This window comes from Limanda limanda, chromosome 4, assembly GCF_963576545.1.
Source record: "Limanda limanda chromosome 4, fLimLim1.1, whole genome shotgun sequence".
Taxonomy (NCBI): domain Eukaryota; kingdom Metazoa; phylum Chordata; class Actinopteri; order Pleuronectiformes; family Pleuronectidae; genus Limanda; species Limanda limanda.
In genome coordinates this window covers 20,268,478-20,295,059 of record NC_083639.1, presented here as the reverse complement: position 1 = coordinate 20,295,059, position 26,582 = coordinate 20,268,478, and the positions used below count along the sequence as shown (strand labels likewise).

Genomic DNA, 26,582 nt, shown 5'->3' with positions numbered 1-26,582 from the left:
CTCGCAAACATATAAATAATCATGTAATATTGATGTTCATTCCTTACCTGGGAAATCTCAAGTTTGATATCAAAGCAATATAAAAGTAATAAAGCATTAGAGGAATAGTTGTTTTTAAATCCTCTAATTGTTAGATTATTACTAAAAAGGTAGACAAAAGTGAGTATACCTGTTTAAACCTTTCTGTTGGTTAAACCCTGAAACTTTTGTTTTATTTATATAGCAATTTAAAGGCTTATATTAGATTAAATTGTCTGTCTAACGTCCATCATGCATTCCCTTAACAGTCTCACATACACAATACATATGCACAACTTCTTCATCTTTATACTCATATCATTTCTTGCACATTTACTCCATCATACACATATACCCCTGTGCATGTCATATGAAAATAAATGCTTTTCATATATTTGTATAGATCTGTACCTGTAGCCAGATAACGCACCTCTGGGTGATGTACTTTTTATTCCATTTGTAGAACTTTATCTTTTTAACAAAAAAACATCTGAGCTAATGAGTTCTATGTTGTGTGGACTCTCTACAAACTCTATGGTTTCAACATATATCTTATCCAGTTTTCCCCGATTTTATTTTAGGACATCTACCCAGTCGTCTGTTGGTTGTAGCTTTTTTCACTTGCTATCAGCATTACCCTGAACATGTATTTGTCCCTAATGCCAGTAGGTTTTATATCTGGTTTCCCAAGTATATGAACTCAGATGTCAGTGGGATAAGATACAGAGATACATAAGATACATTTTTATTTATCCCACACATATGCACAAACATGCACAGATACACTCATGCAATTGAGTGAAATTTGTCCTCTGCTTTTATCCCATCTGGTGCAGGACACACAGAGCAGTGGGCAGCCATGTACGGCGCCGGGGAGCAGATGTCGGGGGAGTAAGGTGCCTTGCTCAGGGGCACTAGACAGGGTAGGGAGAATAGTCTTTTGATTTTTTTGACAGATCCAGGTTTGTCTTTTTGTTGTTATTCCATCCAGGTAAGTTGATATATATCCTCAATATGTCCTCTACAAATTTCTCATCTCTTCTAAATCAAGGTTAATTATGGGGTAATCCCAGAAAGCTCAGGACTGATTGGATCTCGGTTTGTTACACAACACAACAGTTTTGTATCTCTGTATGTGTTATATAATCTTTATATTTTTAATTCTATTACTTTCCATCCATTTTCTCTCTAAGCAGGCTCTTTTGAAACTCTGTGAGCTCATGAAGAATCTGTGTCATGTGTGTAACAGTTTCATCACTGATGAATACAATGCGATTTGGGCAAAAACAGTGAGGAGAGTTTATCCTGCGCTTCCTGGTTGCTAAGCGACTAGCGTCTCTGGTTACCATTCTGCCCCACAATGCACCACTTCTCATGGAGCCTTCGAGGTAACTTGTTAGTCAAATGTAACGCGATTTCGCAGGTGTAGATGGATGTTGTAATCGCGTAGTTACCTTCACTGTCTATAAACAAATAAACAGAAACAAACTAAACGTTGAAGTGTCGTTGAAGATAACGACGTCAAGCTACTAGCTACACGGCTAACGCTACTAGCGCTGCTAGCATCCTAGCTAGGTTTGCTAACACAATTTGAGCCCAACACGGTGGACGCTTCTTCATAAAGGTTTGGCTTATTTTTATATTCGTGCTAACTCAACCCATAGCGAGCTAATAAATGATTAATGTGTTGAGTGGAATCCGCAGCTCGTATCTGAGATCTAACTCGGAGTTAAACCTGTTTCTAGGTGAATGGACTAAACATAATAAATGATGGAGAGGGAGTCGCACAACTGCGTAGTCTTCAACGCTTCTAAAAGAGAAGTGTTCACTGCCAACAATGGATACAAATCCATGCAGAAGAGACTACGAGCCCAGTGGAAGATCCAGAGGTGAGTGAAGTGTCGAGCTGGAACACTAACCTCTGTCTGTCGTGCTGGGCTACGAGCTTCAGGTCGATCAGCGTCTGAAGCGTCTGTGGAAAACAAAAGATACAAATAAACGATGTGTTCCACAGCATGAAAGACGAGCTGTCCACGGAGAGGCTACATGGCGTCAAGTTGTGGATCTCTGCAGGTCCGAGAGAGAAGTTCACAGCATCAGAGGTGATAAAGGAGGACTTATTTCACTTTATTAGTTGTATTACTTTATGTGATGTGATTTTCAACATATGGGTGGATGACATGACGCATGATTTTTCTGTAATTAAGTGTGAATGATTATTTAGATGCCTTTAACCACTTAAACAACACATGGATGTGATGCATATTATGGTACTTTGTTTTAAACTTATGATTTTGTATGAAATATCTGTTATGTTTTGATTATATTTTAAGGTGAATACACAAAATGTCCTGCGGTGTGACCGTAACATAGGTGAAGCATTAAACTTACATATTAACAAAATAAACCAGAAATATCTGGTGCAGGTAATAACTGCCTTGGCATTATATTGTATATAATGACTTTATTAATATTAGGTTTTAATATGCACAAAACTAGTATATTAGTATTTACAGCAAAATAACTTTCGTAACACAAATGCTGTCCTGTGGCGTGACATGGAAAATTAGATTTTTGAAATGGAAGTTACATGGACAACTATAGGGGCCCTTAGTTTATCCCACTACCAGGAAGCCCCCCAGATGTTGGAATGTACTGTGTATGTTGAAAGGTGACTTAAACTCTGATTCATTTCATAAATTTCACTCTTTCTGTCAGACAATGAATGTGTCATTTTTTGAGAGTCCTGTAGTGTGACGGCTGTAGTTAAAAATTTGTAAAAAAAAATTCACATTTTTTTAAATTTTAAATTTAATTAAACATATTAAGGTTTAACTGTGTTATTATTCAGTTAGCATAATAGCTAAGGTCAGTCTTGTATAGCAATGACTCAAAATGGCCACAAGGATGAAAATGTCCTTTCACACCACAATGAAATTATACAAAAAATCCACGGAACACTAGCAGTTTAAAAAAATTCAGCATTTGAACATTATAATTTCATACAACTGTAATCCTCATTAGAACTTTATTAAAAAAAATACTGTTTCACCCTTATTTGTCAACTACCCATATGTGATTCAACAAAAGCCTCAGGGGGGAGGCGGAAGTGAAACACTCGCCAGCTGGGTTTCACACAAGTATGTTTTTGACACTGTCCCCTGTGTTTCCAGCTGGAGGTGCTGAAGCACTACCTGGATGGAGGAGGAAACGTCCTGGTCATGCTCGGTGAAGGAGGAGAAATCAAATATGACACTAACATCAACTTTCTCCTGGAGGAGTTTGGAATACTGGTCAACAATGGTGCGTGTGGAGATCACTGAAAGGACAGATGAGATCAGTCAGAAGTGTTTTTATTATAATGTTATGGAATCATGTATTTTCTTCTATTATTTCTCTCCATGTCTGCTGCAGATGCTGTTGTGAGGAATGTGTATTACAAATACTTCCACCCTAAGGAGGCGCTTGTGTCCAATGGTGTATTGAACAGGTTTGCTGCTGCAGCATGTTGTTTTTCTTATGCAAACATATTCCAATCAATCCCTGTTTGTTAGTAACCTATAGAGCCTTTTCAAATGTAATTGTATTGTCTACCAGCTGATGTACATCTGAGTTCTCTGCTTCCCTCTTGTCTAGAGAGATCAGTCGGGCTGCTGGCAAAGTGGTCACAGGAATCATTGAGGATGAAAATGTCGGGAACAATGCACAGTAAGTGATTTGTCTATAAACCACATAGCCTTTACTGTTTCGTATTAAGGTTTGGGAGCTGGCTTTGAACAAAAGCGTTTGTTTGTTTGTGTAGGGCTCTGACATTTGTGTACCCGTACGGAGCCACACTGAGTGTGATAAAGCCGGCCATGCCAGTTCTTTCTACTGGTTCAGTCTGCTTCCCCCTCAACAGGCCTGTCTTGGCCTTCTATCAAGGGAAGGTAAGAGGCTCAATGTAGCTGTCATACTCACAGCACATATAATAGTTTATACACATGAGGTGATATTCAAAGATGTCTTGTATCTTATGAAGGAGGCTGGCAAACTGGTTGTGCTGGGTTCGTGCCACATGTTCAGTGACCAATACATCGACAAAGAAGAGAACAGTAAAATCATGGTGAGTCCATTGGACATTCAAAGATTTCTTAAGGAACACACCGGATGTTAAAGAGATGTCATCTCCTGTGGACTGTGAGTCTGTTTTTGTGCACAAACAGTTATTATTGTCATTCTAGGATGTCATGCTTCAGTGGCTCATGACTGACAATATCCAGCTAAATCAGATTGATGCCGAAGATCCAGAGGTGAGGATGTACACTCGATAGGAGAATGGCGGCATTATTATTGTCTTTCAAACTAGCTGGGGCCTGTACTACAAAGTGAGGTTACTGGCTTATCAGTGTAAGTTCAAGGGAAACTTTGTGACATCATGAGTAACTTCGTTGTTAACTGGTACTTCAGAATGAGATTAGGTTTGACCGACAGTATGCTGCCATGGCAACTTTGCTGCAGTTTTTGTACACCTACACACAGAACACAAGTTTCTATCGGATAGACGCCATGAGAACGTATCCAGTGGAACAAAGAGAGATATGACCCTGCTGCATCTGCACCTACACTATTTTTAAACCTGTTTTCAGATGCTCTGCTGAAAGAGACATTTTCAAATAAAGTTTGTCCATGAACTGTCTCTGACATGTCAGACTTACAGTCAACATTTAGACAAGACACATATGGACGGTTTCTTTCTGCCCGAGTGCATATTGTTAAATTTATGACCTGCAAAGATAAACACAGAGATGACACTTTCTATGGGTGGATTAAGACTGATAACTGAATAAGGAGCTTCATTCAGGTGCATTAGATTCATACAGAAGGAATCATGCATTATACAATGTGCAACTTAGATATTTTCCTTTTGTTTAGCGCTGTTAAATCAATAGGGCCTTCGTTTGAGATTCGGTTAATGCTTGAACCCAATGAACAAGTGTGAACACATTCATAAGAGAGAACTACTGCTGTACTGAAGGTGATGAGGAAGATCAAGTGAATCCAGTTCCATCAATTTTTGACTTTGTTATTTAGAAAAACTGTAATGATGATAATTGTTTATACAGATTGCTTTGCCATGTGATTGCAGCTAAAACTTGTTAGAATCAATTAAAAGCATCATACACCGACAATATAATGACCAAGTACTTTAGGAAGATTTTCTAGATTCATTCATCTGCTCAGCATCAAAGTGCACTCATGAAATGCACTGCACGGGTTTGTGCTCACATACTCACATAAGTTAAAACTGACTCAACAGACTTCCACAACATTTTATCCAGCTTCGTATTATTCTTTAACACCGTCTTTGAACCATGGTTAAATCAGAGCAGGTAATATCATCTTGGTAGTACAGGCCCCTGATCTCCATCTCACCTTTTTCTCCCCTAGATCACAGATTACACCATGTTGCCAGACACAGGGTGCTTGTCAGAGCAGCTCAGAGTGTGTTTACAAGAGGGGGATGAAAACCCCCGGGACTTCACCTCTCTCTTTGACATGTCGTTGTTCAATTTGTCAACTGACACCTTACCCCAAGTCATCGGGTGAGAATGCAAACGATACTCGACAACATTAATCCATCATTACAGCTCTTTATCTTCATGTCTAAGAAAAATCGACATTTTTATACAGTGCCTACAAACAGCTTAATGTGAAAGACGAGCCACTTCAGCTGATCACACCACAGTTTGAGACTCCACTGCCTCAGCTTCAACCTGCAGTAAGTTTCAATCCTCCATTTGTGTTCCAGTGTTTAACACACTTCATCTCCAGTCATCTGCAAATCAAAGCCCCGCCAGTCTAAACCCACAAGTGGATCTTGCCTCATTTTTAGGTCTTTCCACCGGCCTTGAGTGATCTACCTCCACCCATGTTGGACCTGTTTGATCTGGATGAAACGTTCTCTTCTGAGAAAGTGCGGCTAGCACAGCTCACCAATAAATGTGAGTTTGTTTCTGAAAAATATATAATTATCTGGTCAGTTAGATGATTTACACACTGTTCAGACCTGGTATTAACATTCATCCTGACTGATCACAAGTGGTCAGCAGTGCAGGTACAAACGTACCCAGATGTGTCAATGTATCTTGGGACCGCCTACTATGCATACAGGTTTTTACTCTTCTACGCTGATTTGTTTGTTTTAACAATACAAGCCACCACATGATTAAAATATAAAGGTTAAAATCTTTCTTCAGACTGGCCAACAAAACATGGTTATCAGGCACATCTATATAGTAAGACGGTAAAAACAAGTTGGTCTTCGAACACCAATGCACATAATTATTTGCATATAGAGCATTTTAATATCAGGTATGAACAAACTGTACTTAACACCGTAAACTTTTGATCAATATCTCCTGGCTGATGTTAATACCAGGTGTGAACAGGGCCACAGACAGATTATCGGTTCTAATCAAATTGGTTCTGGTCACAGGTACAGACGACGATCTGGAGTTCTATGTGCGTAAATGTGGGGAAATTCTGGGTGTGACTCCAAAGTTGGATAAAGATCAGAGGGATGCCAAGCACATCTTGGAACACATTTTCTTTCAGGTTGTAGAGTTCAAGAAACTCAATCAGGTGAGGGATACCTTTTAAATGTCCTACAAGCAACTTTATTTCTGTCTTGAAGGACTTGTCTAAAAGTTCAATTCCCTTTTGCAGGAGCATGACGTGGACACAGAGGCACGATTCACTCCAGTGTGAGTGGAGTCAAGCAACATCTTCAACTCTGCCTTTTCAATATACAGGTGCAACTCAAAAATCTGAATATCATGACAGTAATTTAAGTCAGAGTGAAACTTTCATATAAAAAAAAAAAAAAAAACACTTGATATATTTCACATATATATATTTATTAAGTTTCACTTAGAACTTTTTATTTTGAGATGCACCTGTTCCATGACCAAGCTGATTCTAACAGAGATCAAGGAAATGCACATGTTCATGGACTTGCACTTCAACATGGTACTGTTGTGTTTACCGCCTGTGTATAAAGTTAGTAATCTTTATATCCCTTTTGTATGCAATCATGTAAAAATCATTGTTAAAATAAACTAAAGCAAATAAAGTTGTCAATTTTATTTAAATATTCAAATCTTTAAAAACATTATCGTAGACAAACAGCTCTACACAAGTCCACATGGATCCTGTGATAAAACAAGATGAATTGATATTGCCAACACATCCAATGATGAATCTTTAACAACTGTTGTTGAGCATTGTACCTTTTATATCGTCCAGTACTTTCAAGATTCACACTGAGTCATCTTGGCTCCATGGTGGGTGCAGAGGAAAACAACATACAGCCATATACAATCTTTACTTTCAAACATCCCAATTTTCCGTGTGTTAGGGTGGACGTAATCACAGGGAAACTTCAGCCAGAGAAGGTTGTGTAGACAGGGGTTTCGGACTAAATGTTGACTCCAGAGTGCTGGACTCAATGAATGGTTTTGGGCTGTTGCTCTCTGATTTAATCAGAGACACATCCCATGACATTTGAGAGGCAGCGAGATCACTGAACGACTGCTCAGACAAAGCAGCCTTTTGTCGCTTCTGAAGGAGCACGTAGGGAGTGGAGGACTTTCCCTGTAAAGGAACGGCCAGGTGACTGTTGTCCTTCTCTTGAGTATTCAGGTTGTTCACTGAAATTGTCACAGTGGGAGAAATGGGGTCTGATGACAGGCAGAGAAAGGCCGGGCTCGACAGCCTGGGGTCAGATCCATCAGCTACCGTTTCATTTGATGCCCTGGACGTGGACAGCTGCTCCAGCGACAAAGACGACATCAAACTCTGTTCACCAAAGAACTTCCTGTCAAGCTCCGATGGAGATGAACACTCAAAGCTTTTCATATCTAGGAAGTAAAAAGTCACACATCATCTGATCAGATTAAAATTAATTTCACCTGCAGAATCAAAACACATTTTCTTACCTGTAATGACGATCGCTTTCTCCATTGTTCCCCTGGGCCTGTGAGTGTCAGCTGAGGTCCAGGTGGGTTTTATCTGAGGCTGCATGTTAATTGACTCAGCTGGAGAATGAACAGGTCATCAGTCTGAAGGAGGGGGGGGGATCCAAACCTCAAGTCATAGGTAGATCCTGCTCGGACTAGTTGTAGATGTTTGTTTTACACTTTTCATATTTTAAACATAGTTACGTTTGTGTAAAAGATATTCAAAGTAAGAATTTGTTGAATGAAATAGTATTCATAACCTTTTTGATTTGTTCTTAGTCTTTAAACTTCTCACTTTGTACAAACAGTGGCTCAGAATCCAAACATTTTAAATTTATAATAATATAAAAAAGAATAGTTAATTAGAGAGATTAAAACCAGTAAATGTTTTGATACTTGACCTGGGTGATTAACTTTCAGAATGAATGCTTATTTGCTGTCACTAACATACATAATTAATAGACCCCAAGCTATTGGATTTAGAAAATCATTTATTTTTATGTTACGTTGAGTTTGATATATTTTGTTTGCACCTGTAGCTTTCGTCCCATAGAAAATAAAATCCTAGGAAAGTTTCCTGTACTTCAGCGAACAAAATAGTTTGAAGAAGAAAAGCATCCTGGAGACACAAGAGCAGACAACAACAAAGGAAACTTTGCCACAATGTGCATGCTTTCTATCCTATTAGTGTCTAGTATATATTTAAAATAACACACACACACAAGAACTGATGGTGACAAGGACTTAGTTTCAGTACCTACAATTCCCTTCTCTAACATTTGAGGGAGGGCTGTCTGAAGCATGTATTAATAAAGATTATCAGCAAACAACAAACTACTTAAAGGACAAACTCATTCAATATGGCCTGTCCTTTGATGTAGAACATAGGATCGTTATATTACCTTTGTTGTTGGATTGGTAGGAATGCACCGATCAAAGAAGAAGAAATATTCGAGTATTCGATAATATCATAACAATCTCACTAACTCAACCTGTTGTGATATATATATATAATTTGTTAGAGAGAAACCTGTTTCTAAGTCAACGTTTACCAGTCGGGTTTGGTGATTTAATGCTTTAAAATGGAGAGCAAAACGCTCAACCGCATGATCTTTAACGCTTCTAAAAGAGAAGTTTTCACCATGAATAATGGATATAAATCAATGCAGAGGAAACTACAAGCTCAGGGGAAAATTCAGAGGTAAGTAAAGTGTTGAGCTGGAACAAAACTACTCGCTTCGGCTTGAATAGTTGCTGGAGCTTGTGCAGTAATTTAATGTAATAAAACTTAAAAATAAAAGATGTGTTCCACAGCATGAAACATGAGCTGTCTGCGAAGAAGCTGAAGGACGTCAAGTTGTGGATCTCTGCAGGTCCGAGAGAGAAGTTCACAGCATCAGAGGTGATGAAGGATGTCTTATTTCAGTTTATTAGTTGTATTACTTTATTTGATATGATTTTCAACTTATGTCATTCAACAAAAGGCTCAGGGGGGAGGCGGAAGTGAAACACTCGCCAGCTGGGTTTCACACAAGTATGTTTTTGACACTGTCCCCACGTGTTTCCAGCTGGAGGTGCTGAAGCACTACCTGGATGGAGGAGGAAACGTCCTGGTCATGCTCGGTGAAGGAGGAGAAATCAAATATGACACTAACATCAACTTTCTCCTGGAGGAGTTTGGAATACTGGTCAACAATGGTGCGTGTTGAGATCACTGAAAGGACAGATGAGATCAGTCAGAAGTGTTTTTATTATAATGTTATGGAATCATGTATCATCTTCTATTATTTCTCTCCATGTCTGCTGCAGATGCTGTTGTGAGGAATGTGTATTACAAATACTTCCACCCTAAGGAGGCGCTTGTGTCCAATGGTGTATTGAACAGGTTTGATGCTGCAGCATGTTGTTTTTCTTATGCAAACATATTCCAATCAATCCCTGTTTGTTTGTAAATACAGAGCCTATTCAAATGTAATTGTATTGTCTACCAGCTGATGTACATCTGAGTTCTCTGCTTCCCTCTTGTCTAGAGAGATCAGTCGGGCTGCTGGCAAAATGGTCACAGGAATCATTAAAGATGACAATTTTGGGAACAATGCACAGTAAATTACTTGTCTATATACACTCCATAGAGTTTATAATTTTGTGATATGATTTGGGAGCTGTATTGAACGCGTGCGTTTCTGTTTGTTTGTGTAGGGCTCTGACATTTGTGTACCCATACGGTGCTACACTAAATGTGATAAAGCCGGCCATGCCAGTTCTTTCTACTGGTTCAGACTGCTTCCCCCTCAACAGGCCTGTCTTGGCCTTCTATCAAGGAAAGGTAAGAGGCTCAATGTAGCTGTCATACTCACAGCACATATAATAGTTTATACACATGAGGTGATATTCAAAGATGTCTTGTATCTTATGAAGGAGTCTGGCAAACTGGTTGTGCTGGGTTCGTGCCACATGTTCAGTGACCAATACATCGACAAAGAAGAGAACAGTAAAATCATGGTAAGTCCATTTGACATTCAAAGATTTCTTAATGAACACATCAGATGTTAAGAGCTTTTACCTGCTCTCTTGTACACTGAGAGTATGTTTTTGTGCACAAATAGTTATTAATTTTATTCTAGGATGTCATGCTCCAGTGGCTCATGACTGACAATTTCCAGCTGAATCAGATTGATGCAGAACACCCAGAGGTGATGTACACTCGATAGGAGAATGCCGTCATTATTATTATCTTTCAAATGAACTGATCTCAATCTTACCTTTTTCTCCCCTAGATCACAGATTACACCATGTTGCCAGACACAGGGTTCTTGTCAGAGCAGCTCAGAGTGTGTTTACCAGAGGATGATGTGGACCCCAGGGACTTCACCTCTCTCTTTGACATGTCGTTGTTAAATTTCTCAACTGACCCCTTACCCCAAGTCATCGGGTGAGAATGCAAACTTAACCTGACATTATTATTCCATCATTACAGCTGTTTATATTCATGTCTAAGAGTTTGTTTCCCCCCTGCAGCGCTTACAAACAGCTTAGTGTCAAAGACGAGCAACTTGAGCGGATCACACCACAGTTTGAGATTCTGCCTGAGCTTAAACCTGCTGTAAGTTTCACTCCTGTATTTGTGTTCCAGTGTTTTCCACGCTTATCATTCAGTTCTAGTAATTTGCAAATCAAAGCCCCATCAGTGTAAAATCACAAGTGTATCTTGCCTCATTTTTAGGACTTTCCACCTGCAGTAAGTGATCTACCTCCACAAACGCTGGAACTGTTTAATCTGGAGAGCGCCTTGCACAGCTCACCAATAAGTGTAAGTTTGTTACTGAAAAAAAATGTATCTGGTTAATTTGGAGTTGACTCACGCCCTGTTCACACCTGGTATTGAAATTCCTGACTGATCCAATCACAAGTGGTCAGTGACACGAAGTGCGGGTGTGAATGCATTCAAATGTGTAAATGCATCTTTAGAATCGATCACTCAAACCACGATAGGAGTTGGTGTGGGACGCATGTGAACAAATTATTTTTTTTCTGTGTGGACACAATTGTGTCCGGAGCCACATATGAAGGACTGCCTACTTAGCGGACATGTTTGATATAGAGACCATGCGTTGTTTTGCTTATGGTCCAAATTATCATCATTAGCCACCACATAATGTTTTTTTTTCTTTTTATGAATAAAATCTTTCCTCATGGAACGCTGTGCTGCACATGCGCTCGTCGTCAAGCCTTCTCGAAATCCTACTCCCATCACTTCCAAAAGAAGTAATCAGTACTCTCTTGGCCCTAGCCTTCTTAGAATTATGAATTGCTCCCTTTCTTCTGGCCAAGTCCCAGATTATTTGAAGAAAGCTACCATTCAGCCTTTATTGAAAAAGCCAAATCTTGACAAATCACTCCCACAAAAATAGAGGCCCATTTCAAAAACTACAATTCATATCCCAAATTCTTGAAGAGGTAGTTTTGACCTAGCTGCTAGATGTATGTGAGAATAATTACTTTTTTCAACAAATTCCAGTCAGGATTGCGTAAACTACACAGTACGACATTACACACAGTGTGATGTTCCTGATCGCTCTCTCTCCCTCCCCCATTTCTCTCTCTTTTCTACTCTCTCTATGCCACCTCCCTCCCCCATTTTCTCTGCTCCCCCGCAACCGGTCGAGAAAGATGGCCACCCGCACTGAGTCTGGTTCAACCAGAGGTTTCTATCAGTTAATGAGGGAGTTCCTCTCTCCACAGTTGCCAAAGTGCTGCTCATTGTTGGGTTTTCTCTACAAACTAAAGGTCTCAACCTAATTATGTTATGATTTAGCTCTTTAATTGGACTGAATTGAATATATTTTATTACAATCAATTTGCTATGGACTTTTGTTTGCAGCACTTTGTAACCTCGTTTAGATAAGTGCTGTACAAATAAAGTCATTATTATTATTATTATTTTAATGTCAGTTGTGAACACATGTACTTAACACTGTCTACATGTGATCGATCTCTCAGGAGTCAGGACGGATGTTCATATCAGGTGTGAACAGGGCCACAGTAAGACTATACTCTGTTCTAATCCATCTGTTTCTAGTCACAGGTACAGTCGACGACCAGGAGTTGTACTCAAACTTCTTGATGTGACTCCAAACTGAGCTCAAGATCAGAGGGATTCCAAGCAAACCTTGGAACACATTTTCCTCCAGGTTGAAGAGTTACTTTTCACGACATCATCAATGAGGCATGATTTGCTCCAGTGTCGGTGGATTGTTGTTCATAATTTTAAACTCTGCCTTTTCAACATACAGGTTCAACAGTAGAATATAATTCAATAACTTGGTACTTTTGTGTTTTGAAATAAACACATGTATATGATGTCTATAATCTCTCTTTTATATTCAATTGTGGAAAAACATACTTTTATTTAAATATTCATATATTTAAAAACATTTTGTTTTAGACTAACAAGTCTGCATGGGTCCTCACCCATGGATACAGAGATTAACGAAAATAAAACGAAATAAATATTTACATTGTAAACAATGATGAATCTTTAAGAATCGTTTACTTGTGTGTCCTACTTTAATATAATCATCCAGTACTCGTCAGTAATCAACAGTCGCCTTTGATCCAAGGTAGGTGCAGAGCAAGACAATAATGTACAGACATACACAGCATCATTTTTGCCTCCCTGCTAGATAGCCAGTGACTAGGGGAATTCTTTTTTCGTGATGTACGTTGGTATGTACTGATTTGAATTTGGCTGCCAAAGATCAAAAGGTCACAGGGACCTCAAGTATGTTTATGTTTTTCTTGAACGTGATATTTTAAGATCAGTCTGTGGGATTGTCTTCATTGTAGTTTTCTGATGATTCACTTGTTATGGAAAAGGTGCACCAGTTACCATCGGAGAAAATGTATATGATTTTATTAATTATTAGTCTCAGATAATGTAGTTATGTATTATTGATTAATATCTATTAGGAAGGGAATATTTACAGGGATGACAATTTAGGGAACATTCAATTCAATATTCCCTCTCGGCTGGAATTCAGACCGTGGTTAGGCAGCTGGATACAGCAAGGTGGGTCAAGGTGGGGTCCCTTTGAGATGACGTCAGTGGTTCAGTGATGAGTTCTGCCGCGGATGGCAGCTGTGAGGCCTCTTCTCCAGGCTCTCTCCTCAGGCACTGGGTGCCTGGATAGTTGAACAAGGTTGTAATTAAGTTTATTAAGGAAGAGAAACAAAAATGAGTATTTGATGCAGTATTCTTCAGATCAGGTGGCTGTTGTTTGTGTTATAGACAAATAAAATATCACACAGGAATATTGGTTGATGTGAACATGTAAGTTACAACAGACAAACTACTTCTGTTGATAGTTTTAAGCGACAACTCGAGACCCATTAATGTTATCTTGCTTTTAATTAATTGTACCATTTTTTTTTAATATCATTGTCTATGAATTGCTTAACTTCTTATTATGCCCTCTACTAGTTTCATGCTTTCATCTGAAGTCTTTGTGCCTTGTTTTATTCCTAACATGCTCTTTTTGATCTATTTTAATTTCATGTCTTTGATTTTATTGTTTCATTATTAAAACGTATTATAATTATTATAGTATCAATGTATTAAACATGTTATTTTTGTTTTCATGTGATTTTTATTTAACTAGGACCTGTCTGTATTGCAGATGTGTTGCGTGGCATCACTGGATTATCTGGATTTCAGCTTCCTTCATCTCGCGATAATTCCTTGTTTTTTTGTTTGTTTGTTTTGAGCTCCTCCTTTTCCACCAAACATTGGTGGGAGGTGGAAGTGAGCTGGAGCATATTACTTTCGAGTTTTCTGCTTGACCCTTTGTTTCGGGAAAGACAATCTTCTGTGTTTTGAGATCATCTGGCATCGATGACGAAGAATAACGTGTGTCTATCTGGCAGATTTTTAATCAGTTAATATTTGATGAAATGATGCTGAATGCTCTCCACATGTACCACAGCGTCTTGTGCTCTGTGAATACGTGAGGACATATGAAAGGGGTTCTGTTGTTAAAGCGTGTTCTTTTATCCTTTAAGAGAAGAAGAGCCGAACTCAGTTTGCTCAATCAAAGTATTTATTTAGAAAGCAATGAACAGGTTACAGCAAAGCAATGGGCTTCCAGTACATTAGTTGTATCAGAGCGCCCTGAACATCCGGCGTCTGTCTATTTTATAACAGTAGATCTTCGTTCCTCCTCCTCGGAAGTGCGCAGGCGTAATCCATCCTCCTGGCATTTGGAATACGGAAGTGAACAGGGAGACACTCCCAATGACGCTATAGTTGCTCGGCAACCTGTTAACGTCATGAAAGGCCTTGAACCAGCAGATGCCATGTTGGCCAAAGGTGTTTACAATTGGAGAAAAGATTATAATGTTTTCTGCTTCATCAAAACAAACCTGACTGTGTTAACATTCGGATCCTCGAAACTAAACAATCTCATACTGACTTTACCCCAGAAAGGACAGCTCCATGAACTCTGTCTGATGTCTAATGAATCCAAGGGAATAAGCCTTTAATATCAAAAAAGTTAATTATGAGGACAAGTAAAAGATACATTATTGGCACTAAACAGCAACGGTTATTAAATTAATTTGTATGAAGATAGATAGATAGATAGATAGATAGATAGATAGATAGATAGATAGATAGATAGATAGATAGATAGATAGATAGATAGATAGATAGATAGATAGATAGATAGATAGATAGATAGATAGATAGATAGACAGAGTACTTTATTCATCCCCGAAGGGAAATTAAGTTGTCATAGCAGCCGGTATATTTGAATACAATAAAATACAATACAATAGAATAAAATAAAAAATGTTGAGGTAGTAAGAATAAAAAAACAGAAGCACAAGATAAAATAAAATAAAATAGGTAGATAAGGTGCAGTGGCAAGATGATGGTAATAGTACTGATGATATGATGGTAATGTTATTGTTAGACAGTATATAAAAAAAATAGTACAGTATATATAGTATATAATATAACATAATATATATTTATATATGATAGTAATTATACCAATATAATAGCAGTATATAGTAATAATGGCAGCAACAGTATATATAATAATAATAGTAGTAATAATACAATAATATTAATTATAATTATAACATGTACACATGTATAAATATGTGTATATAGACTTATATATACCAAGAATATACAGAGAGTATGATATAATATATGATATATAGTAGAGGTATAAATATAAGTATTTGACTATACAATAGGTAATATAATATACTATGAGTGTAGGAATATGTAGACAGAGTGTGCAAAAGACAATATTATTGTATAAAATGATATATAATATCTGTATGGTTTATATTAACACATATCACATATGATGTGAAGTAAGTGTTCCAGTATATGGAGCGGAGTGTTGTACAGTGAGTGTTGTGCTTTAGATAGATAGATAGATAGAATCCTTTATTAGTCCCACAGTGGGGAAATTTGAGGGTTTTACAGCAACAGCGCAGGCACAGTGCAACAAGAACAAAAGAAAGAGCAAAACAACAAAGTAAGAAACAAAAACAACAATGAGCAAAAAGAAAAAGTAAACAGTCAAATAAGCAAATAAATAGTAAGTAGTAGAACAACTGAACAATACAATTAAATAATTAGATAATTCAATTCAATAATTAAATAAATTAAATTATTTATTATTATTATAAATTATTTATTTATATTTTATTTGGTTAGAATTTTGTCAGCCACAACCTATAGTTAAAAAGTTGGAAATCCCAACACTGTCCTTAAAAGAAGTGTGGAGCAAGTTTTGATAAAGAGTCGCACAAACCCCATTCCCCCAAAGCTTTCTTTTGAAGGCCAACCCCCCTGGCGGAAGTTCCGTGACGTCACTACCCGGTTAGGAGGACGCTAGAGAAGAGCGCGAGATAGGAATCCAGGAGCGCGGAGGAAAACCCGCTCAGCTCCGTCACCTCCACGGTCCCGAACCCCGACAGCTCCCCGGATACACACCGACACCAGGCCTCCGGGACCGCCAAGCACCGGACTACACACCGGGTGGACACCTCCAGCACCGGGGGACATACAGGAGGAGGTGCAGCGGCAGCAGGACTCCCCACCGCCGCAGCGTAAACAACAGAAACAGAGGGAAATGTCCTGGTTGCCGCGCGGGTAAGTTGTTTGTGTGTTTGTTATTAATCCTTCAACACAACAGCACTTGTATTTGATCTCAGATGGATTTCAACACTTTGTTATTTGTACTGTATTAAAACCTCCAGTTATATCAGTTAAAACTGTATTATGTGGCCTGGACGTATGAGTAGTTCACGGACTGTTGTGTGAGTGTGTGTGTGTGTGTGTGCCGCCCTTTGCCACAAAAAGCGCCAGACACACTTCCCATAAGGTTATATCGATCAAATGAATCTAATATCCTGCTCACTCTAATATACAACAGAGTATGTCTGGGATCTAGCTGTTTGCGGCGATAAACCTGATAATCAAGTTCCACCACAGGGCTGGGCCGAGCCGCGGAGGGATCCTGCTTCACTGTCACTTGGCTCCATTCACTCAGCGCTGTGTTGTGCTCTTTCAGGGAGGATGGGGAGGAGGCCATGGTCCAGGACACTGACTCCGATGTGGCCGAGCAGAGGGACGGTGGCAGGGTCAAGGTGAAGTGGAAGCAAGAGGAGGTAACTGACCGGACATGTCCTTTCGCAATTTGTCTCAGCTACTGATCCACTGGAACCTGAGTCATGCTAATTTGTTCCTGTTGACAGGATGACAAGCTCAAGGCTCTGGTTCAGAAACTGGGACCAACTGATTGGAAATATTTTGCCAGCCACATACCGGTGAGTTTAACTTTCTATTGGTTGTTATTAGGGGTGGGAATTGGCAAAAATGTGACGATTCAATAGTATTGCGATATTTGGGCCAGGATTCAGTAGTATTGCGATTCTGCGATATATTGCGATACTGCAAGTATTGCGATTCGATTCTGCGATATATTGCGATTCATGTCCCCCATATTATTCTAAGGCATTACAAAAAGAGGGAAATAAGACTGCTCAACTCACTTCAAATGTCACATTTAATTCTGTGAACAACATTGTCTTCTACACATTAACTGAAGTGCAAAAACTAAGAAAGGGTAATGCAAAAACTTTGTCCTTGAACATTCAGGACACAGGACCTTTGTAATTATTTTCTGAATAGGAGACCTCTCACATGAACGCTGAGCTCCCAGCACATAACTTACAATTATTTAAATACAATACAGTAACATAAAGCAGACATAATAGAGTAACATAAACCTCAGAATAATCATATAAATAAGAGTAACCTAGAGCTTCAATCAATTGAGAAAAATAAACAAATGTGTACTGCTAGAGTCCAGTCCAGTTGGCTGCAAGGTCATGACCCAAAATGTTAAATTCATTTGGGAATATTGGCATTTTTGTTCAGAAAAAGGAGTTGGTCAACATGCTCAGATGTTAAAGTGCTCCTCTGGGCCGTTACTATATCTCCTGCCGTGGAGAACATCCTTTCCGCAGACACACTAGGTATCTTTTAAACTCTGAAACTCTCCTGGTCATGCTTTGCCAGCCAGGGGCTGTTACATATATAATTGTAAAAAAAATATTGCAATACTTTGTTTTACAGAATCGATATAATCGCGGGCGCAAAATATCGCGATACTGAACAGAATCGATTTTTTCCCCCACCACTAGTTGTTATAGTAAACATGGGGGCTTCCGTGGCTGAGTGATTTTAACAGATTATTTCTGTATTACTCTTGTTTTGTTTGGTTTAGAATCACACTGAACTCCAATGTCAGCATCGCTGGTTTAAGGTCCTGGACCCAGAATTAATTAAAGGGCCTTGGACCAAAGAGGAGGATGATAAGGTTGGTAACTTGTTCACGAGCAATGCAGAGGTTTGAAATATGATTATACCTAAAGCAGTCAATATTTCCGGTGGGGTTTGTGATGGAGTTGTTATACATATTCACACTCCTCAGGTCATAGAGCTTGTAAATATCTACGGCAACAAACAGTGGGCACTGGTAGCCAAGCATCTGAAAGGCCGACTGGGGAAGCAGTGCAGAGAACGCTGGCACAACCATCTCAATCCCAATGTGAAGAAGTCCTCGTGGACAGCCGAGGAGGATCTCATCATCTTCAAAGCTCACAGTCTGCTGGGAAACCGCTGGGCTGAAATCGCCAAGCTGCTCCCTGGAAGGTAAAAGACTCTCCGTCAATGTGCTGGTTGAACAGCTCAGGGGATTAAATTGTTCACAGGATTTTTTGCAGAGAACGTCCTTGCCATATTGATAGGATTCATGTCATGACATTTATTCATAGAACTGACAACGCAGTGAAGAATCACTGGAATTCAACCATCAAACGGAAGCTGGAGATGGGCTTCTATGCCGGGGAGGTCTTGAAGCCGGAAGAACTTGAGGAGATGTTGGCCCGTGTGGATAAGGATGGGCAGGTGGGTTTTCTTTCTAGCATGTTCTCCAGGGAGATGGATCCAGTATTAAACGCAGGCAGAAGAATGTGGAGCCTTTTTTCTGCCCTTCTGTTCCTTATCAAAGTTACAAACATGGAAAGGGGGACGTTGTTGTTTTGCCATGAAGCCGGTAACCGAGGTTGTCACAGAGATGAGTCAACATCTGCTAAAAATTGGGTGTGGCATGGTGGTGCAGATGCTGGTGTGTTACACATCACCCACCACTGATTCTGATTTTGAAATACTGTCATGAGAAAGAAAATCATACAATGGGGCAGAATGATGCTGGATTTATTTAGTCCAATAAAACCGTTGCTCTCTGATTACACAGATTCCTGGTTGCTCTCAGGATGGTGACGACAACGACCCAGAGCAGAACACAAATCCTCCAGTAAGTGACCACTGGAAAAATAACAGGTTTTAAAAACAACCTGGTTTTGAAAACATCATTCACTGTTAGTTGTTGGACATAACGTGAACTAATATAATATACTCAATCGTTTACTAGTGTTTTTTTAGCAACACGGTGGATAAAATTGCCTACTCTTGTCACCTGGTGCAGGAGATGTCAGTCCCAGCCCTCGATGAAGCCAGGTCCAGCGAAGCAGGGCCGTCCAAGGCTGTCCTCACACCAAAGGGCAGCTGTTCCATTAAGACAGAAGCAGACACCTCAGTAGAAGTTACCCGCTCCAGCTGGGTGGCAAACAACTCTGGCTTCCTCTCCCCTGCTGACCCGGGCCTGAAGGAGTTGATGGACTTGGAGGATGAGGTGAGAATCCCTAGTACTCAATACAGACCCCATTCAGATGAAAGTCATGTAAACACGCCCCTGAGGTGTTCAACCAGAACATGGGTGGAGTAGCTTGGCGATTTCAGCCCAGACTGTGAGGTTTGAAGATGATGAGATCCTCCTCGGCTGTCCACGAGGACTTCTTCACATTGGGATTGAGATGGTTGTGCCAGCGTTCTCTGCACTGCTTCCCCAGTCGGCCTTTCAGATGCTTGGCTACCAGTGCCCACTGTTTGTTGCCGTAGACATTTACAAGCTCTATGAGCTGAGGAGTGTGCATATGTATAACAACTCCATCACAAATCACACCGGAAATATTGACTGCTTTAAGTATAATCATATTTCAAACTCCTGCATTGCTCGTGAACAAGTTACCTACCTTATCATCCTCCTCTTTGGTCCAAGGCCCTTTAATTAATTCTGGGTCCAGGACCTTAAACCAGCGATGCTGACATTGGAGTTCAGTGTGATTCTAAACCAAACCAAACAAGGTTAAAACAAAATCTGTTAAAGTCACTCCGCCACAAAAAGGTTTCGAAACCTCAATCTGTTAATTGTTGGACATAAAGTGAACTGATATAATAGCCGCGTTACTCAATAATTACAAGCTTTTTTTTTAGCAACACGGCTGATAAAGTTGTCTACTCTTGTCACCTGGTGCAGGAGATGTCAGTCCCAGCCCTCGATGAAGCCAGTAACAGCCCCAAACCCAAGGCTGACCTCTCTCCAAAGGGCAGCGGTTCCATTAAGACAGAAGCAGACTCCTCAGGAGAAGTTTCCCGCTCCAGCTGGGTGGTGGACAGCTCTGGCTTCCTCTCGCCTGCTGGCCCGGGCCTGAAGGAGGTGATGGACCTGGTGGATGGGGTAAGAATCTCCAGTACTCGACACAGACCCCATTCAGACGTGGCATCAACACCTGTCCTGCGTGGTCTAATCACAAGTGGACCGCTTTTAATGTTAGGTGTGAGCGAACCCGAATGCGTCAAACACATTTGGACACATGGGACCACATTCTATTTGCTGTGCGAACAAAAGTGTATCAGGAGCCACACATGAAGGACCATCTTCTCAGCTGATGTTCTGACCCGCAACAGTTTCACAATGAATCCGACATATTTTTACTATTCTCAGTTCCCATATGTTGTTTTGTTTGTGGCTGTAATATCAACACTGATTGATCTACACATAATGATTGGTATTTTTCTTAAATTGGTAAAAACTTTCAATAAAACAGGGCTGCACCAGATTCATTCAGTCCCTCCTGACTCTTCTCTCTCTTATTGGGTAAAAACAAGCATCTTCACAAATGCAAATGACATAATTATCAGCATGAAGATGGAAAAGTGGGATCTGATTACAAAGACCTGAAAAGATTGAGGCGCATTCAGGATGCATTTTAATACCAGACATGAAAAGGGCCAGAGTCACACCTCCAACAGCAAAACATATAATTTACATGTGTATGTAAGAGCACTCACTCCTCTAAGCTACTGTTTAGTGACTGCTTTAATCTACTGATGGAGAACGGTGTTCAAGTAACAAGCAAAAATGTGTCCTCTGCTCTCAGGACCTGGATGGCTGGTGCAACCTCGCAGCCTTCGACCTGCCCGAGGACAGTCCGAGCCCCGAGCGCCACCAGTTTCGTCTGGAGGGCAGCGCGTTGCAGGAGTTGAGCAAAGGCAACAGAGGGGAACTCATCCCCATCTCTCCCGGAGGCGTGACGCCGCCCTCCTCACTGAACCGCAGACGCCGGAGATACATCAGCCTGTCTCCCGACAACAACTCCATGACTCCCAAGAGCACTCCGGTCAAAACCTTGCCCTTCTCTCCATCTCAAGTGAGCTCTTAGACTTTAACTCTGTACCACAGACTGTGCTGCTGCCTCTTGTGTGGTGTGAGGTTAACTATTGTGTTGTTTCAGTTCCTCAACCTGTGGACCAAACAGGATACTCACGACCTGGAGAACCCGTCCCTCACGTCCACGCCTGTGTGCAGCCAGAGGGCCCTTGTTGGTACACCGCTGCAGCGAGACAAAACGCCCCTGACTCAAAAGGAGAACTCGGCGTACGTGCTCCCCACATCTGGTGTTGAGTGTTCCGTCACTTTACTTTTTGATTTTGAGCCTCAGTGTTCACGTTTTCTTTCCATGTAGATTTGTGACACCCAACCACAAGTCCGATCTCTGCGAGACACCCCGAACTCCAACGCCATTCAAAAATGCCATGGAGAAGTACGGCCCCCTGCAGCCTCTGGTCAGTGTCCGTCTGTGACTCTCAGTGGGTTTGTTGTTATTTATTAACACTGCATTAACACTGCTCTCTGCTGTGTTATCTCAGCCTCAGACTCCAAACCTCGAGGACGACATAAACGAGGTCATCCTACGAGACGCCGGAATTGACTTGGGGGCAGTACGTTACTCTCCGCACGAGCAAAGACGCAAAACAATGGTAACTATAAGTCAACTTTTACCATGGTTTTATTTGTATTTGTTTAAATTATTCCACCCATCTGCCCAAGAGAAACACACCCTTTGCTGCTATTTAACTTGTGGACAATCTCATCTCGCTCTACCCCACCCAGATCTGTTTGTTCTGTGGTCGCTAGAACGGTCTGTTGACGTACGGACAAATTCACACCTTGGTGCAGTGCGTTACAGGGACAGTCCTCCATTGTTTGTCAACAGGCAGCTGCACAGGAGCAAGTGAATGTGAAAACACTTGTTCATTCAGTTCCCCCAACCAGAAACACATCTGCCGCCACCATGCAAGAATGCTTTAAACTAACAACACCCACAGTGCAAGCATCTAACTAGGATCAGCACTGTAGTACTATGTAGAGCCCCCCCTTTGCTCTCAAAACTCTCTGCTCACCCAGACATTGTTGCCACAAGAGGGTTCCTCAGAGATTCTGCTCAACAGATCTGTCAGCTGCACATTACGACTTCAGTTAATCTACCGTCGCCTGCAGGTGACTTAAGTTCACTTCAGAACTGCTGCTCACTGGCTGATTTTAGTCTTTGGCCCCATTCTGATTTAATGGTGTGTCTACACCCAACATGATGCAACTTTTTTTGCATATCAAGATATCATACAAAGTCAATGCAAAGACGCGTCATGGCTCAAATTTGTGTCTTTGCATTGACTTTGTATGTAACCTCTACGTGAGAAAAATGCCTTTGTTGCGAGCACACCATTATCCTGTCGCTGCATGAGTTTAAGAATAGCACTGCTGCCACATGATTAGTGATTATGTAATTATTGTCATTGCCTTTATTTTAGACAGAAAATCTCATCATCCACATTCCTTTGGAAGCTTTTTGTTCATGTCTTGGTGCTTTTTGTTGTTTTTATTCCAAGCATCGACCTACGAAGAAAGTTCGGAAGTCGTTGGCCCTAGATTCCATGGACTGCCAAGTGACAAAGCGCAAATCCATGAAGACTGAATTCAGTCACAGCATCAAGGTAAAGAAAAGTGTACACATTTTATTTTTCTGATTGCAGATCTGATGAGTTCTAACTCTTGACTTTTTGTTATTTTTTTGGCCACAGGAAGAACCTGTTACGGTTCCTCTGAACTCCTCGTCATTGTGCAGTAAGAGGCATGACAATATTTTGGATCAAGGCTTCCTCCTGGGACCGAGTGACAGTGCCATATTTCCCAGCACAGTGCCACCAGTTCCTGTAAGTTTAAGCTTCAACTTTAAAAGGAAGTAATATCCTCATCAGTGGAAAATTGCTTTTTTTACTTTGATCTAATTCTAGCGTGACATATTTTTTCTCCTTTCAGATGTCAAAGGAGTGGGAAAGGGTTGTTTGTGGACAAACTAAAGACCAGCTCATAATGACAGAGAAAGCCAGGCGCTACCTTCGATCTCTAAAATCCCACGCACCCAACCGGGCTCTGATTCTGTCCTGAGACGTCTCTCATCTTTCCACCAACATGTCGCACATACAGTAAACAATGTTTGTACCTGGCATTTTTAATGTTGGAGAAAAAAAACCATGTCATGAGTAGGTTAAGCACAGTTTTTGAAGTCATAAGCCAGCAAAACAATAACAGTATATAGCTCAATCAATAATTCAAGAGAGATCTGTACTTTTACATTTAGTCTCGCTCCAGTGACCTTCACAATACTGGAAGCTAGAATCATATTTCATTGTGTTGCCTGTTAACCGTGTTTTGAAAAGAACAATGAATGTAAAATATCAAAATCACGACTCTTTACATTTGCTACCTGAAAATACATCATTTTACCTTGGTCAGGATCTGAAATTAAACAGTGTTTTAAAATTGTGACCAGTACAAACACTCGAGTTGAATTTCCATGTCTATATTTGTAATATAATATACTGTAGGTTTGATTAAGGAGTAAATTCAGACAGGTTGATCTGTGATGCATATTATGCACGCACAGTCCTAGATGAAATTGTTGATTGAAGATTTTCTTGTTCAGATCTGTTTAGCTAATTTATAGATTAGTGAAAAACATTATCAGTGACCTCATCGGGGGAAATTTGTTGCCGGCTGAAAAATGTTGAGGCTGCAGCCTACAGCAAGGTGACCTACTCATTAAGATTCAACAGAGTGAGAAGTCCGTTTTTATGCAATATTCAAATATTTGATGTTATTGGGGCATGGAAGCTGTTCTGACCTTTGATGGTAATTATGTAATGTAATTTGGCACTGTTTGTAAATATTTGCTGTTGTATGCTTTTACTTCCATCATGCAACATTTTGCCAAGAAATGCAATAAAACAAATGTTATTGCTTCTGCCTAACATGTGATGCAACCCTGTCATTGAACATGTGACGAGTGGTTTACGAACAGGTTCAGATAAAGGAGGGTCACGTTTAATACAGTTCAGCTCAATGTAATGATGTGTTTAATAGATTTGTGCAGTTTGTCGTATGGTAGAAGCTGGTTACAGGTTTTAGTTTTCCATTCAAAATAAGACACGAATAATGGATTGGGAAAAATACCTGTATAATGATCTTTCTATTATCACTTGTATGAATTATCAGGCTCAATTTTATCTGCTTGGATTTTAAATACAACAAATATCCGATATTTGCCTCAGTGATCTGCCTGCACTCAAGTTTAGAGTAATTCATGACCATGCTGGTGAAACGAGGCCACCTTGTGGCTGTGCTGGACATAGTGGATAGCTCAACCTAGACACCCACTTATCATCCAATGTGTAATGTTGAATGCAATGTTTTCTTTGAGTATTTTTACATTCGGTCATTCTTCCCTTCTTATAAAGCACACACAGACCCCCATATATTAAACAAATGATAAATTCCACTTTATTTATATAGCACTTTAGTTCAAACACAACATTGGTGATCCAAAGTGCTTTACAGATTGATAATAGAAATGCAGTGATATCAATAAAAACGACAAGCATAATACTCACAACAATCTTGGCACCTTAAAAGGTTAAAGAATCAAAGTGTGTTCTCAGATGAGTTTTGAGCATTTATTTTGAGGGGGAGGGAGAGAGTTCCAGAGTTTTGAGGCAGCAACGGGGAAGGTCCTGTCCCCAAAGCCCTGGAACCTTCACCTGGACACAGACAGACAAAGCTAAATAAAGTGTTGAAACTGGAACCTCTGAACTATTTGTCATTTAAGAAGTGGTGGTGGGTGGCGATTTCCAGGAACTTCTGTCAGACAGAAGCTACTGTCAGCTATCACTTTTTTTTAATGATAAACTTTATTGTCTCCCAATCACAGATTATTATTATTATTATTATTAATAATAATAGCAATAATAATAACTAGGGCTACGTTGCAGCACTAACGGGCCTGAGCACACGGGCGATCTCAAGTCTGTTGCGGTCGGGGAAGAGAGAGCGATCGATGACCAAGCGCTCGTCTCCGCGTTGCATGAGTTTGCAAACTGCGGCAAGGATAAACGCTTCACTTCCTGTATCCATTAGGTGGCGCTGTGATTTTAAGTCATGGTGTCTTTGCAGATGTCATCAGGTCGCGACTCGTGTCTTACATGCCTAGTTTGGACTCGATTGACGCCAGGCCACGGTCACACCTGGTGATGAAATCAAATATACTCAGGCAGTTTATATCACCATATTGTTTAGATGACATTCCCAGAAGTTGAAGTTGATCTGATGAAAACCCTACGACAAGTTCATCAGAGTAAAATTGTAGAAAATGGCCAAAATGGCCACTTTTTTGCCACGCCCATTTCTTAAAACCATCTGAATGTCTGCAGGGGGGGGGGGGGGGGGGGCTGTTGATACACACATGTAGTTTGAGGGAAGTTGAACATTGAACACCGAAGTTACAGCAATTTCGCCCTGAAAAAGCCCCAAAATGGAAATGCAAGTCCTTCGAAATACAACAGGGCCTCCCACCGCTCGGTGCTCCGGTTCTTTCAAACACATTCATGTCAGTATTATTATAGATTTCTGTCTTTACAAAGTGAGAACTAAATTTGTGTGATAAAGGAAGGTCAGTGTTTGATTGACAGCTGAGCTCTGCGCGGAGCAGAAACGTCACCACGACGAACTTTGATCAACAAACATGGAGACAAAAGAAGTTAAAGATTAAAACACAGAATCTAAATCACTGCTTTTAATGACTCGAGTCTATAGCAGTTCACAAAACTCAGCTGCGATTCCAGGATAACCAACCCTAACTCCAGCATAGAGAGGCTGAGTGAATGTGGTCTGGACTCTGTGGAGGAGAGTCATGGTGTCAGAGACGCTGTAGAAGGACAGAACACCTGCACTGTGATCCAGG

General features: G+C 40.3%; 3 protein-coding genes across 4 annotated transcripts; all 3 read left to right on the top strand.

Annotated features, from left to right (window-relative positions):
- Positions 1–1,358: 1,358 nt before the first annotated feature.
- On the top strand, positions 1,359–7,118 carry ift52 (intraflagellar transport 52 homolog (Chlamydomonas)). Of its 2 annotated transcripts, none has more exons than XM_061070107.1 (14): positions 1,359–1,406; positions 1,764–1,907; positions 2,033–2,120; positions 3,192–3,321; positions 3,433–3,508; positions 3,655–3,726; positions 3,821–3,947; positions 4,040–4,123; positions 4,242–4,310; positions 5,449–5,603; positions 5,692–5,779; positions 5,894–6,002; positions 6,497–6,642; positions 6,727–7,118. In XM_061070107.1, the coding sequence occupies exons 2-14, from the start codon at positions 1,786–1,788 to the stop codon at positions 6,766–6,768; spliced, it is 1,308 nt and encodes a 435-aa protein (XP_060926090.1). In that variant the 5' UTR covers positions 1,359–1,406; positions 1,764–1,785; the 3' UTR covers positions 6,769–7,118. The 2 variants fall into 2 exon arrangements, with proteins under 2 accessions (XP_060926090.1, XP_060926089.1); XM_061070106.1 differs by having other exon boundaries at positions 1,388–1,642.
- Positions 7,119–9,100: 1,982 nt separating this feature from the next.
- Positions 9,101–12,823, top strand: LOC132999596 (intraflagellar transport protein 52 homolog). The gene is made up of 12 exons (XM_061069294.1): positions 9,101–9,219; positions 9,333–9,420; positions 9,587–9,716; positions 9,828–9,903; positions 10,049–10,120; positions 10,218–10,344; positions 10,437–10,520; positions 10,643–10,711; positions 10,796–10,950; positions 11,037–11,121; positions 11,242–11,328; positions 12,812–12,823. The coding sequence occupies exons 1-12, from the start codon at positions 9,101–9,103 to the stop codon at positions 12,821–12,823; spliced, it is 1,104 nt and encodes a 367-aa protein (XP_060925277.1).
- A 3,837-nt stretch (positions 12,824–16,660) lies between these two features.
- mybl2b (v-myb avian myeloblastosis viral oncogene homolog-like 2b) lies at positions 16,661–24,168 on the top strand. Its single transcript, XM_061070353.1, has 16 exons — positions 16,661–16,689; positions 17,111–17,207; positions 17,295–17,366; positions 18,329–18,421; positions 18,536–18,756; positions 18,879–19,011; positions 19,361–19,420; positions 19,592–19,648; positions 20,534–20,683; positions 21,387–21,656; positions 21,741–21,883; positions 21,972–22,071; positions 22,156–22,266; positions 23,176–23,280; positions 23,368–23,499; positions 23,606–24,168. The coding sequence occupies exons 1-16, from the start codon at positions 16,670–16,672 to the stop codon at positions 23,732–23,734; spliced, it is 1,893 nt and encodes a 630-aa protein (XP_060926336.1). The 5' UTR covers positions 16,661–16,669; the 3' UTR covers positions 23,735–24,168.
- Positions 24,169–26,582: the final 2,414 nt, after the last annotated feature.

Bases quoted from the DNA above. Each gene is read 5' to 3' on its own strand.
- ift52 (XM_061070107.1), top strand. From the start codon at position 1,786: ATGATGGAGAGGGAGTCGCACAACTGCGTAGTCTTCAACGCTTCTAAA. The intron at 1,908-2,032 runs GTGAGTGAAGTG...TGTGTTCCACAG, and splicing joins GCCCAGTGGAAGATCCAGAG to CATGAAAGACGAGCTGTCCA. The intron at 6,003-6,496 runs GTGAGTTTGTTT...TTCTGGTCACAG, and splicing joins AGCACAGCTCACCAATAAAT to GTACAGACGACGATCTGGAG.
- LOC132999596 (XM_061069294.1), top strand. From the start codon at position 9,101: ATGGAGAGCAAAACGCTCAACCGCATGATCTTTAACGCTTCTAAAAGA. The intron at 9,717-9,827 runs GTGCGTGTTGAG...TGTCTGCTGCAG, and splicing joins TGGAATACTGGTCAACAATG to ATGCTGTTGTGAGGAATGTG. The intron at 10,712-10,795 runs GTGATGTACACT...TTTCTCCCCTAG, and splicing joins TTGATGCAGAACACCCAGAG to ATCACAGATTACACCATGTT.
- mybl2b (XM_061070353.1), top strand. From the start codon at position 16,670: ATGTCCTGGTTGCCGCGCGG. The intron at 21,657-21,740 runs GTGAGCTCTTAG...GTGTTGTTTCAG, and splicing joins TGCCCTTCTCTCCATCTCAA to TTCCTCAACCTGTGGACCAA. The intron at 21,884-21,971 runs GTACGTGCTCCC...CTTTCCATGTAG, and splicing joins ACTCAAAAGGAGAACTCGGC to ATTTGTGACACCCAACCACA.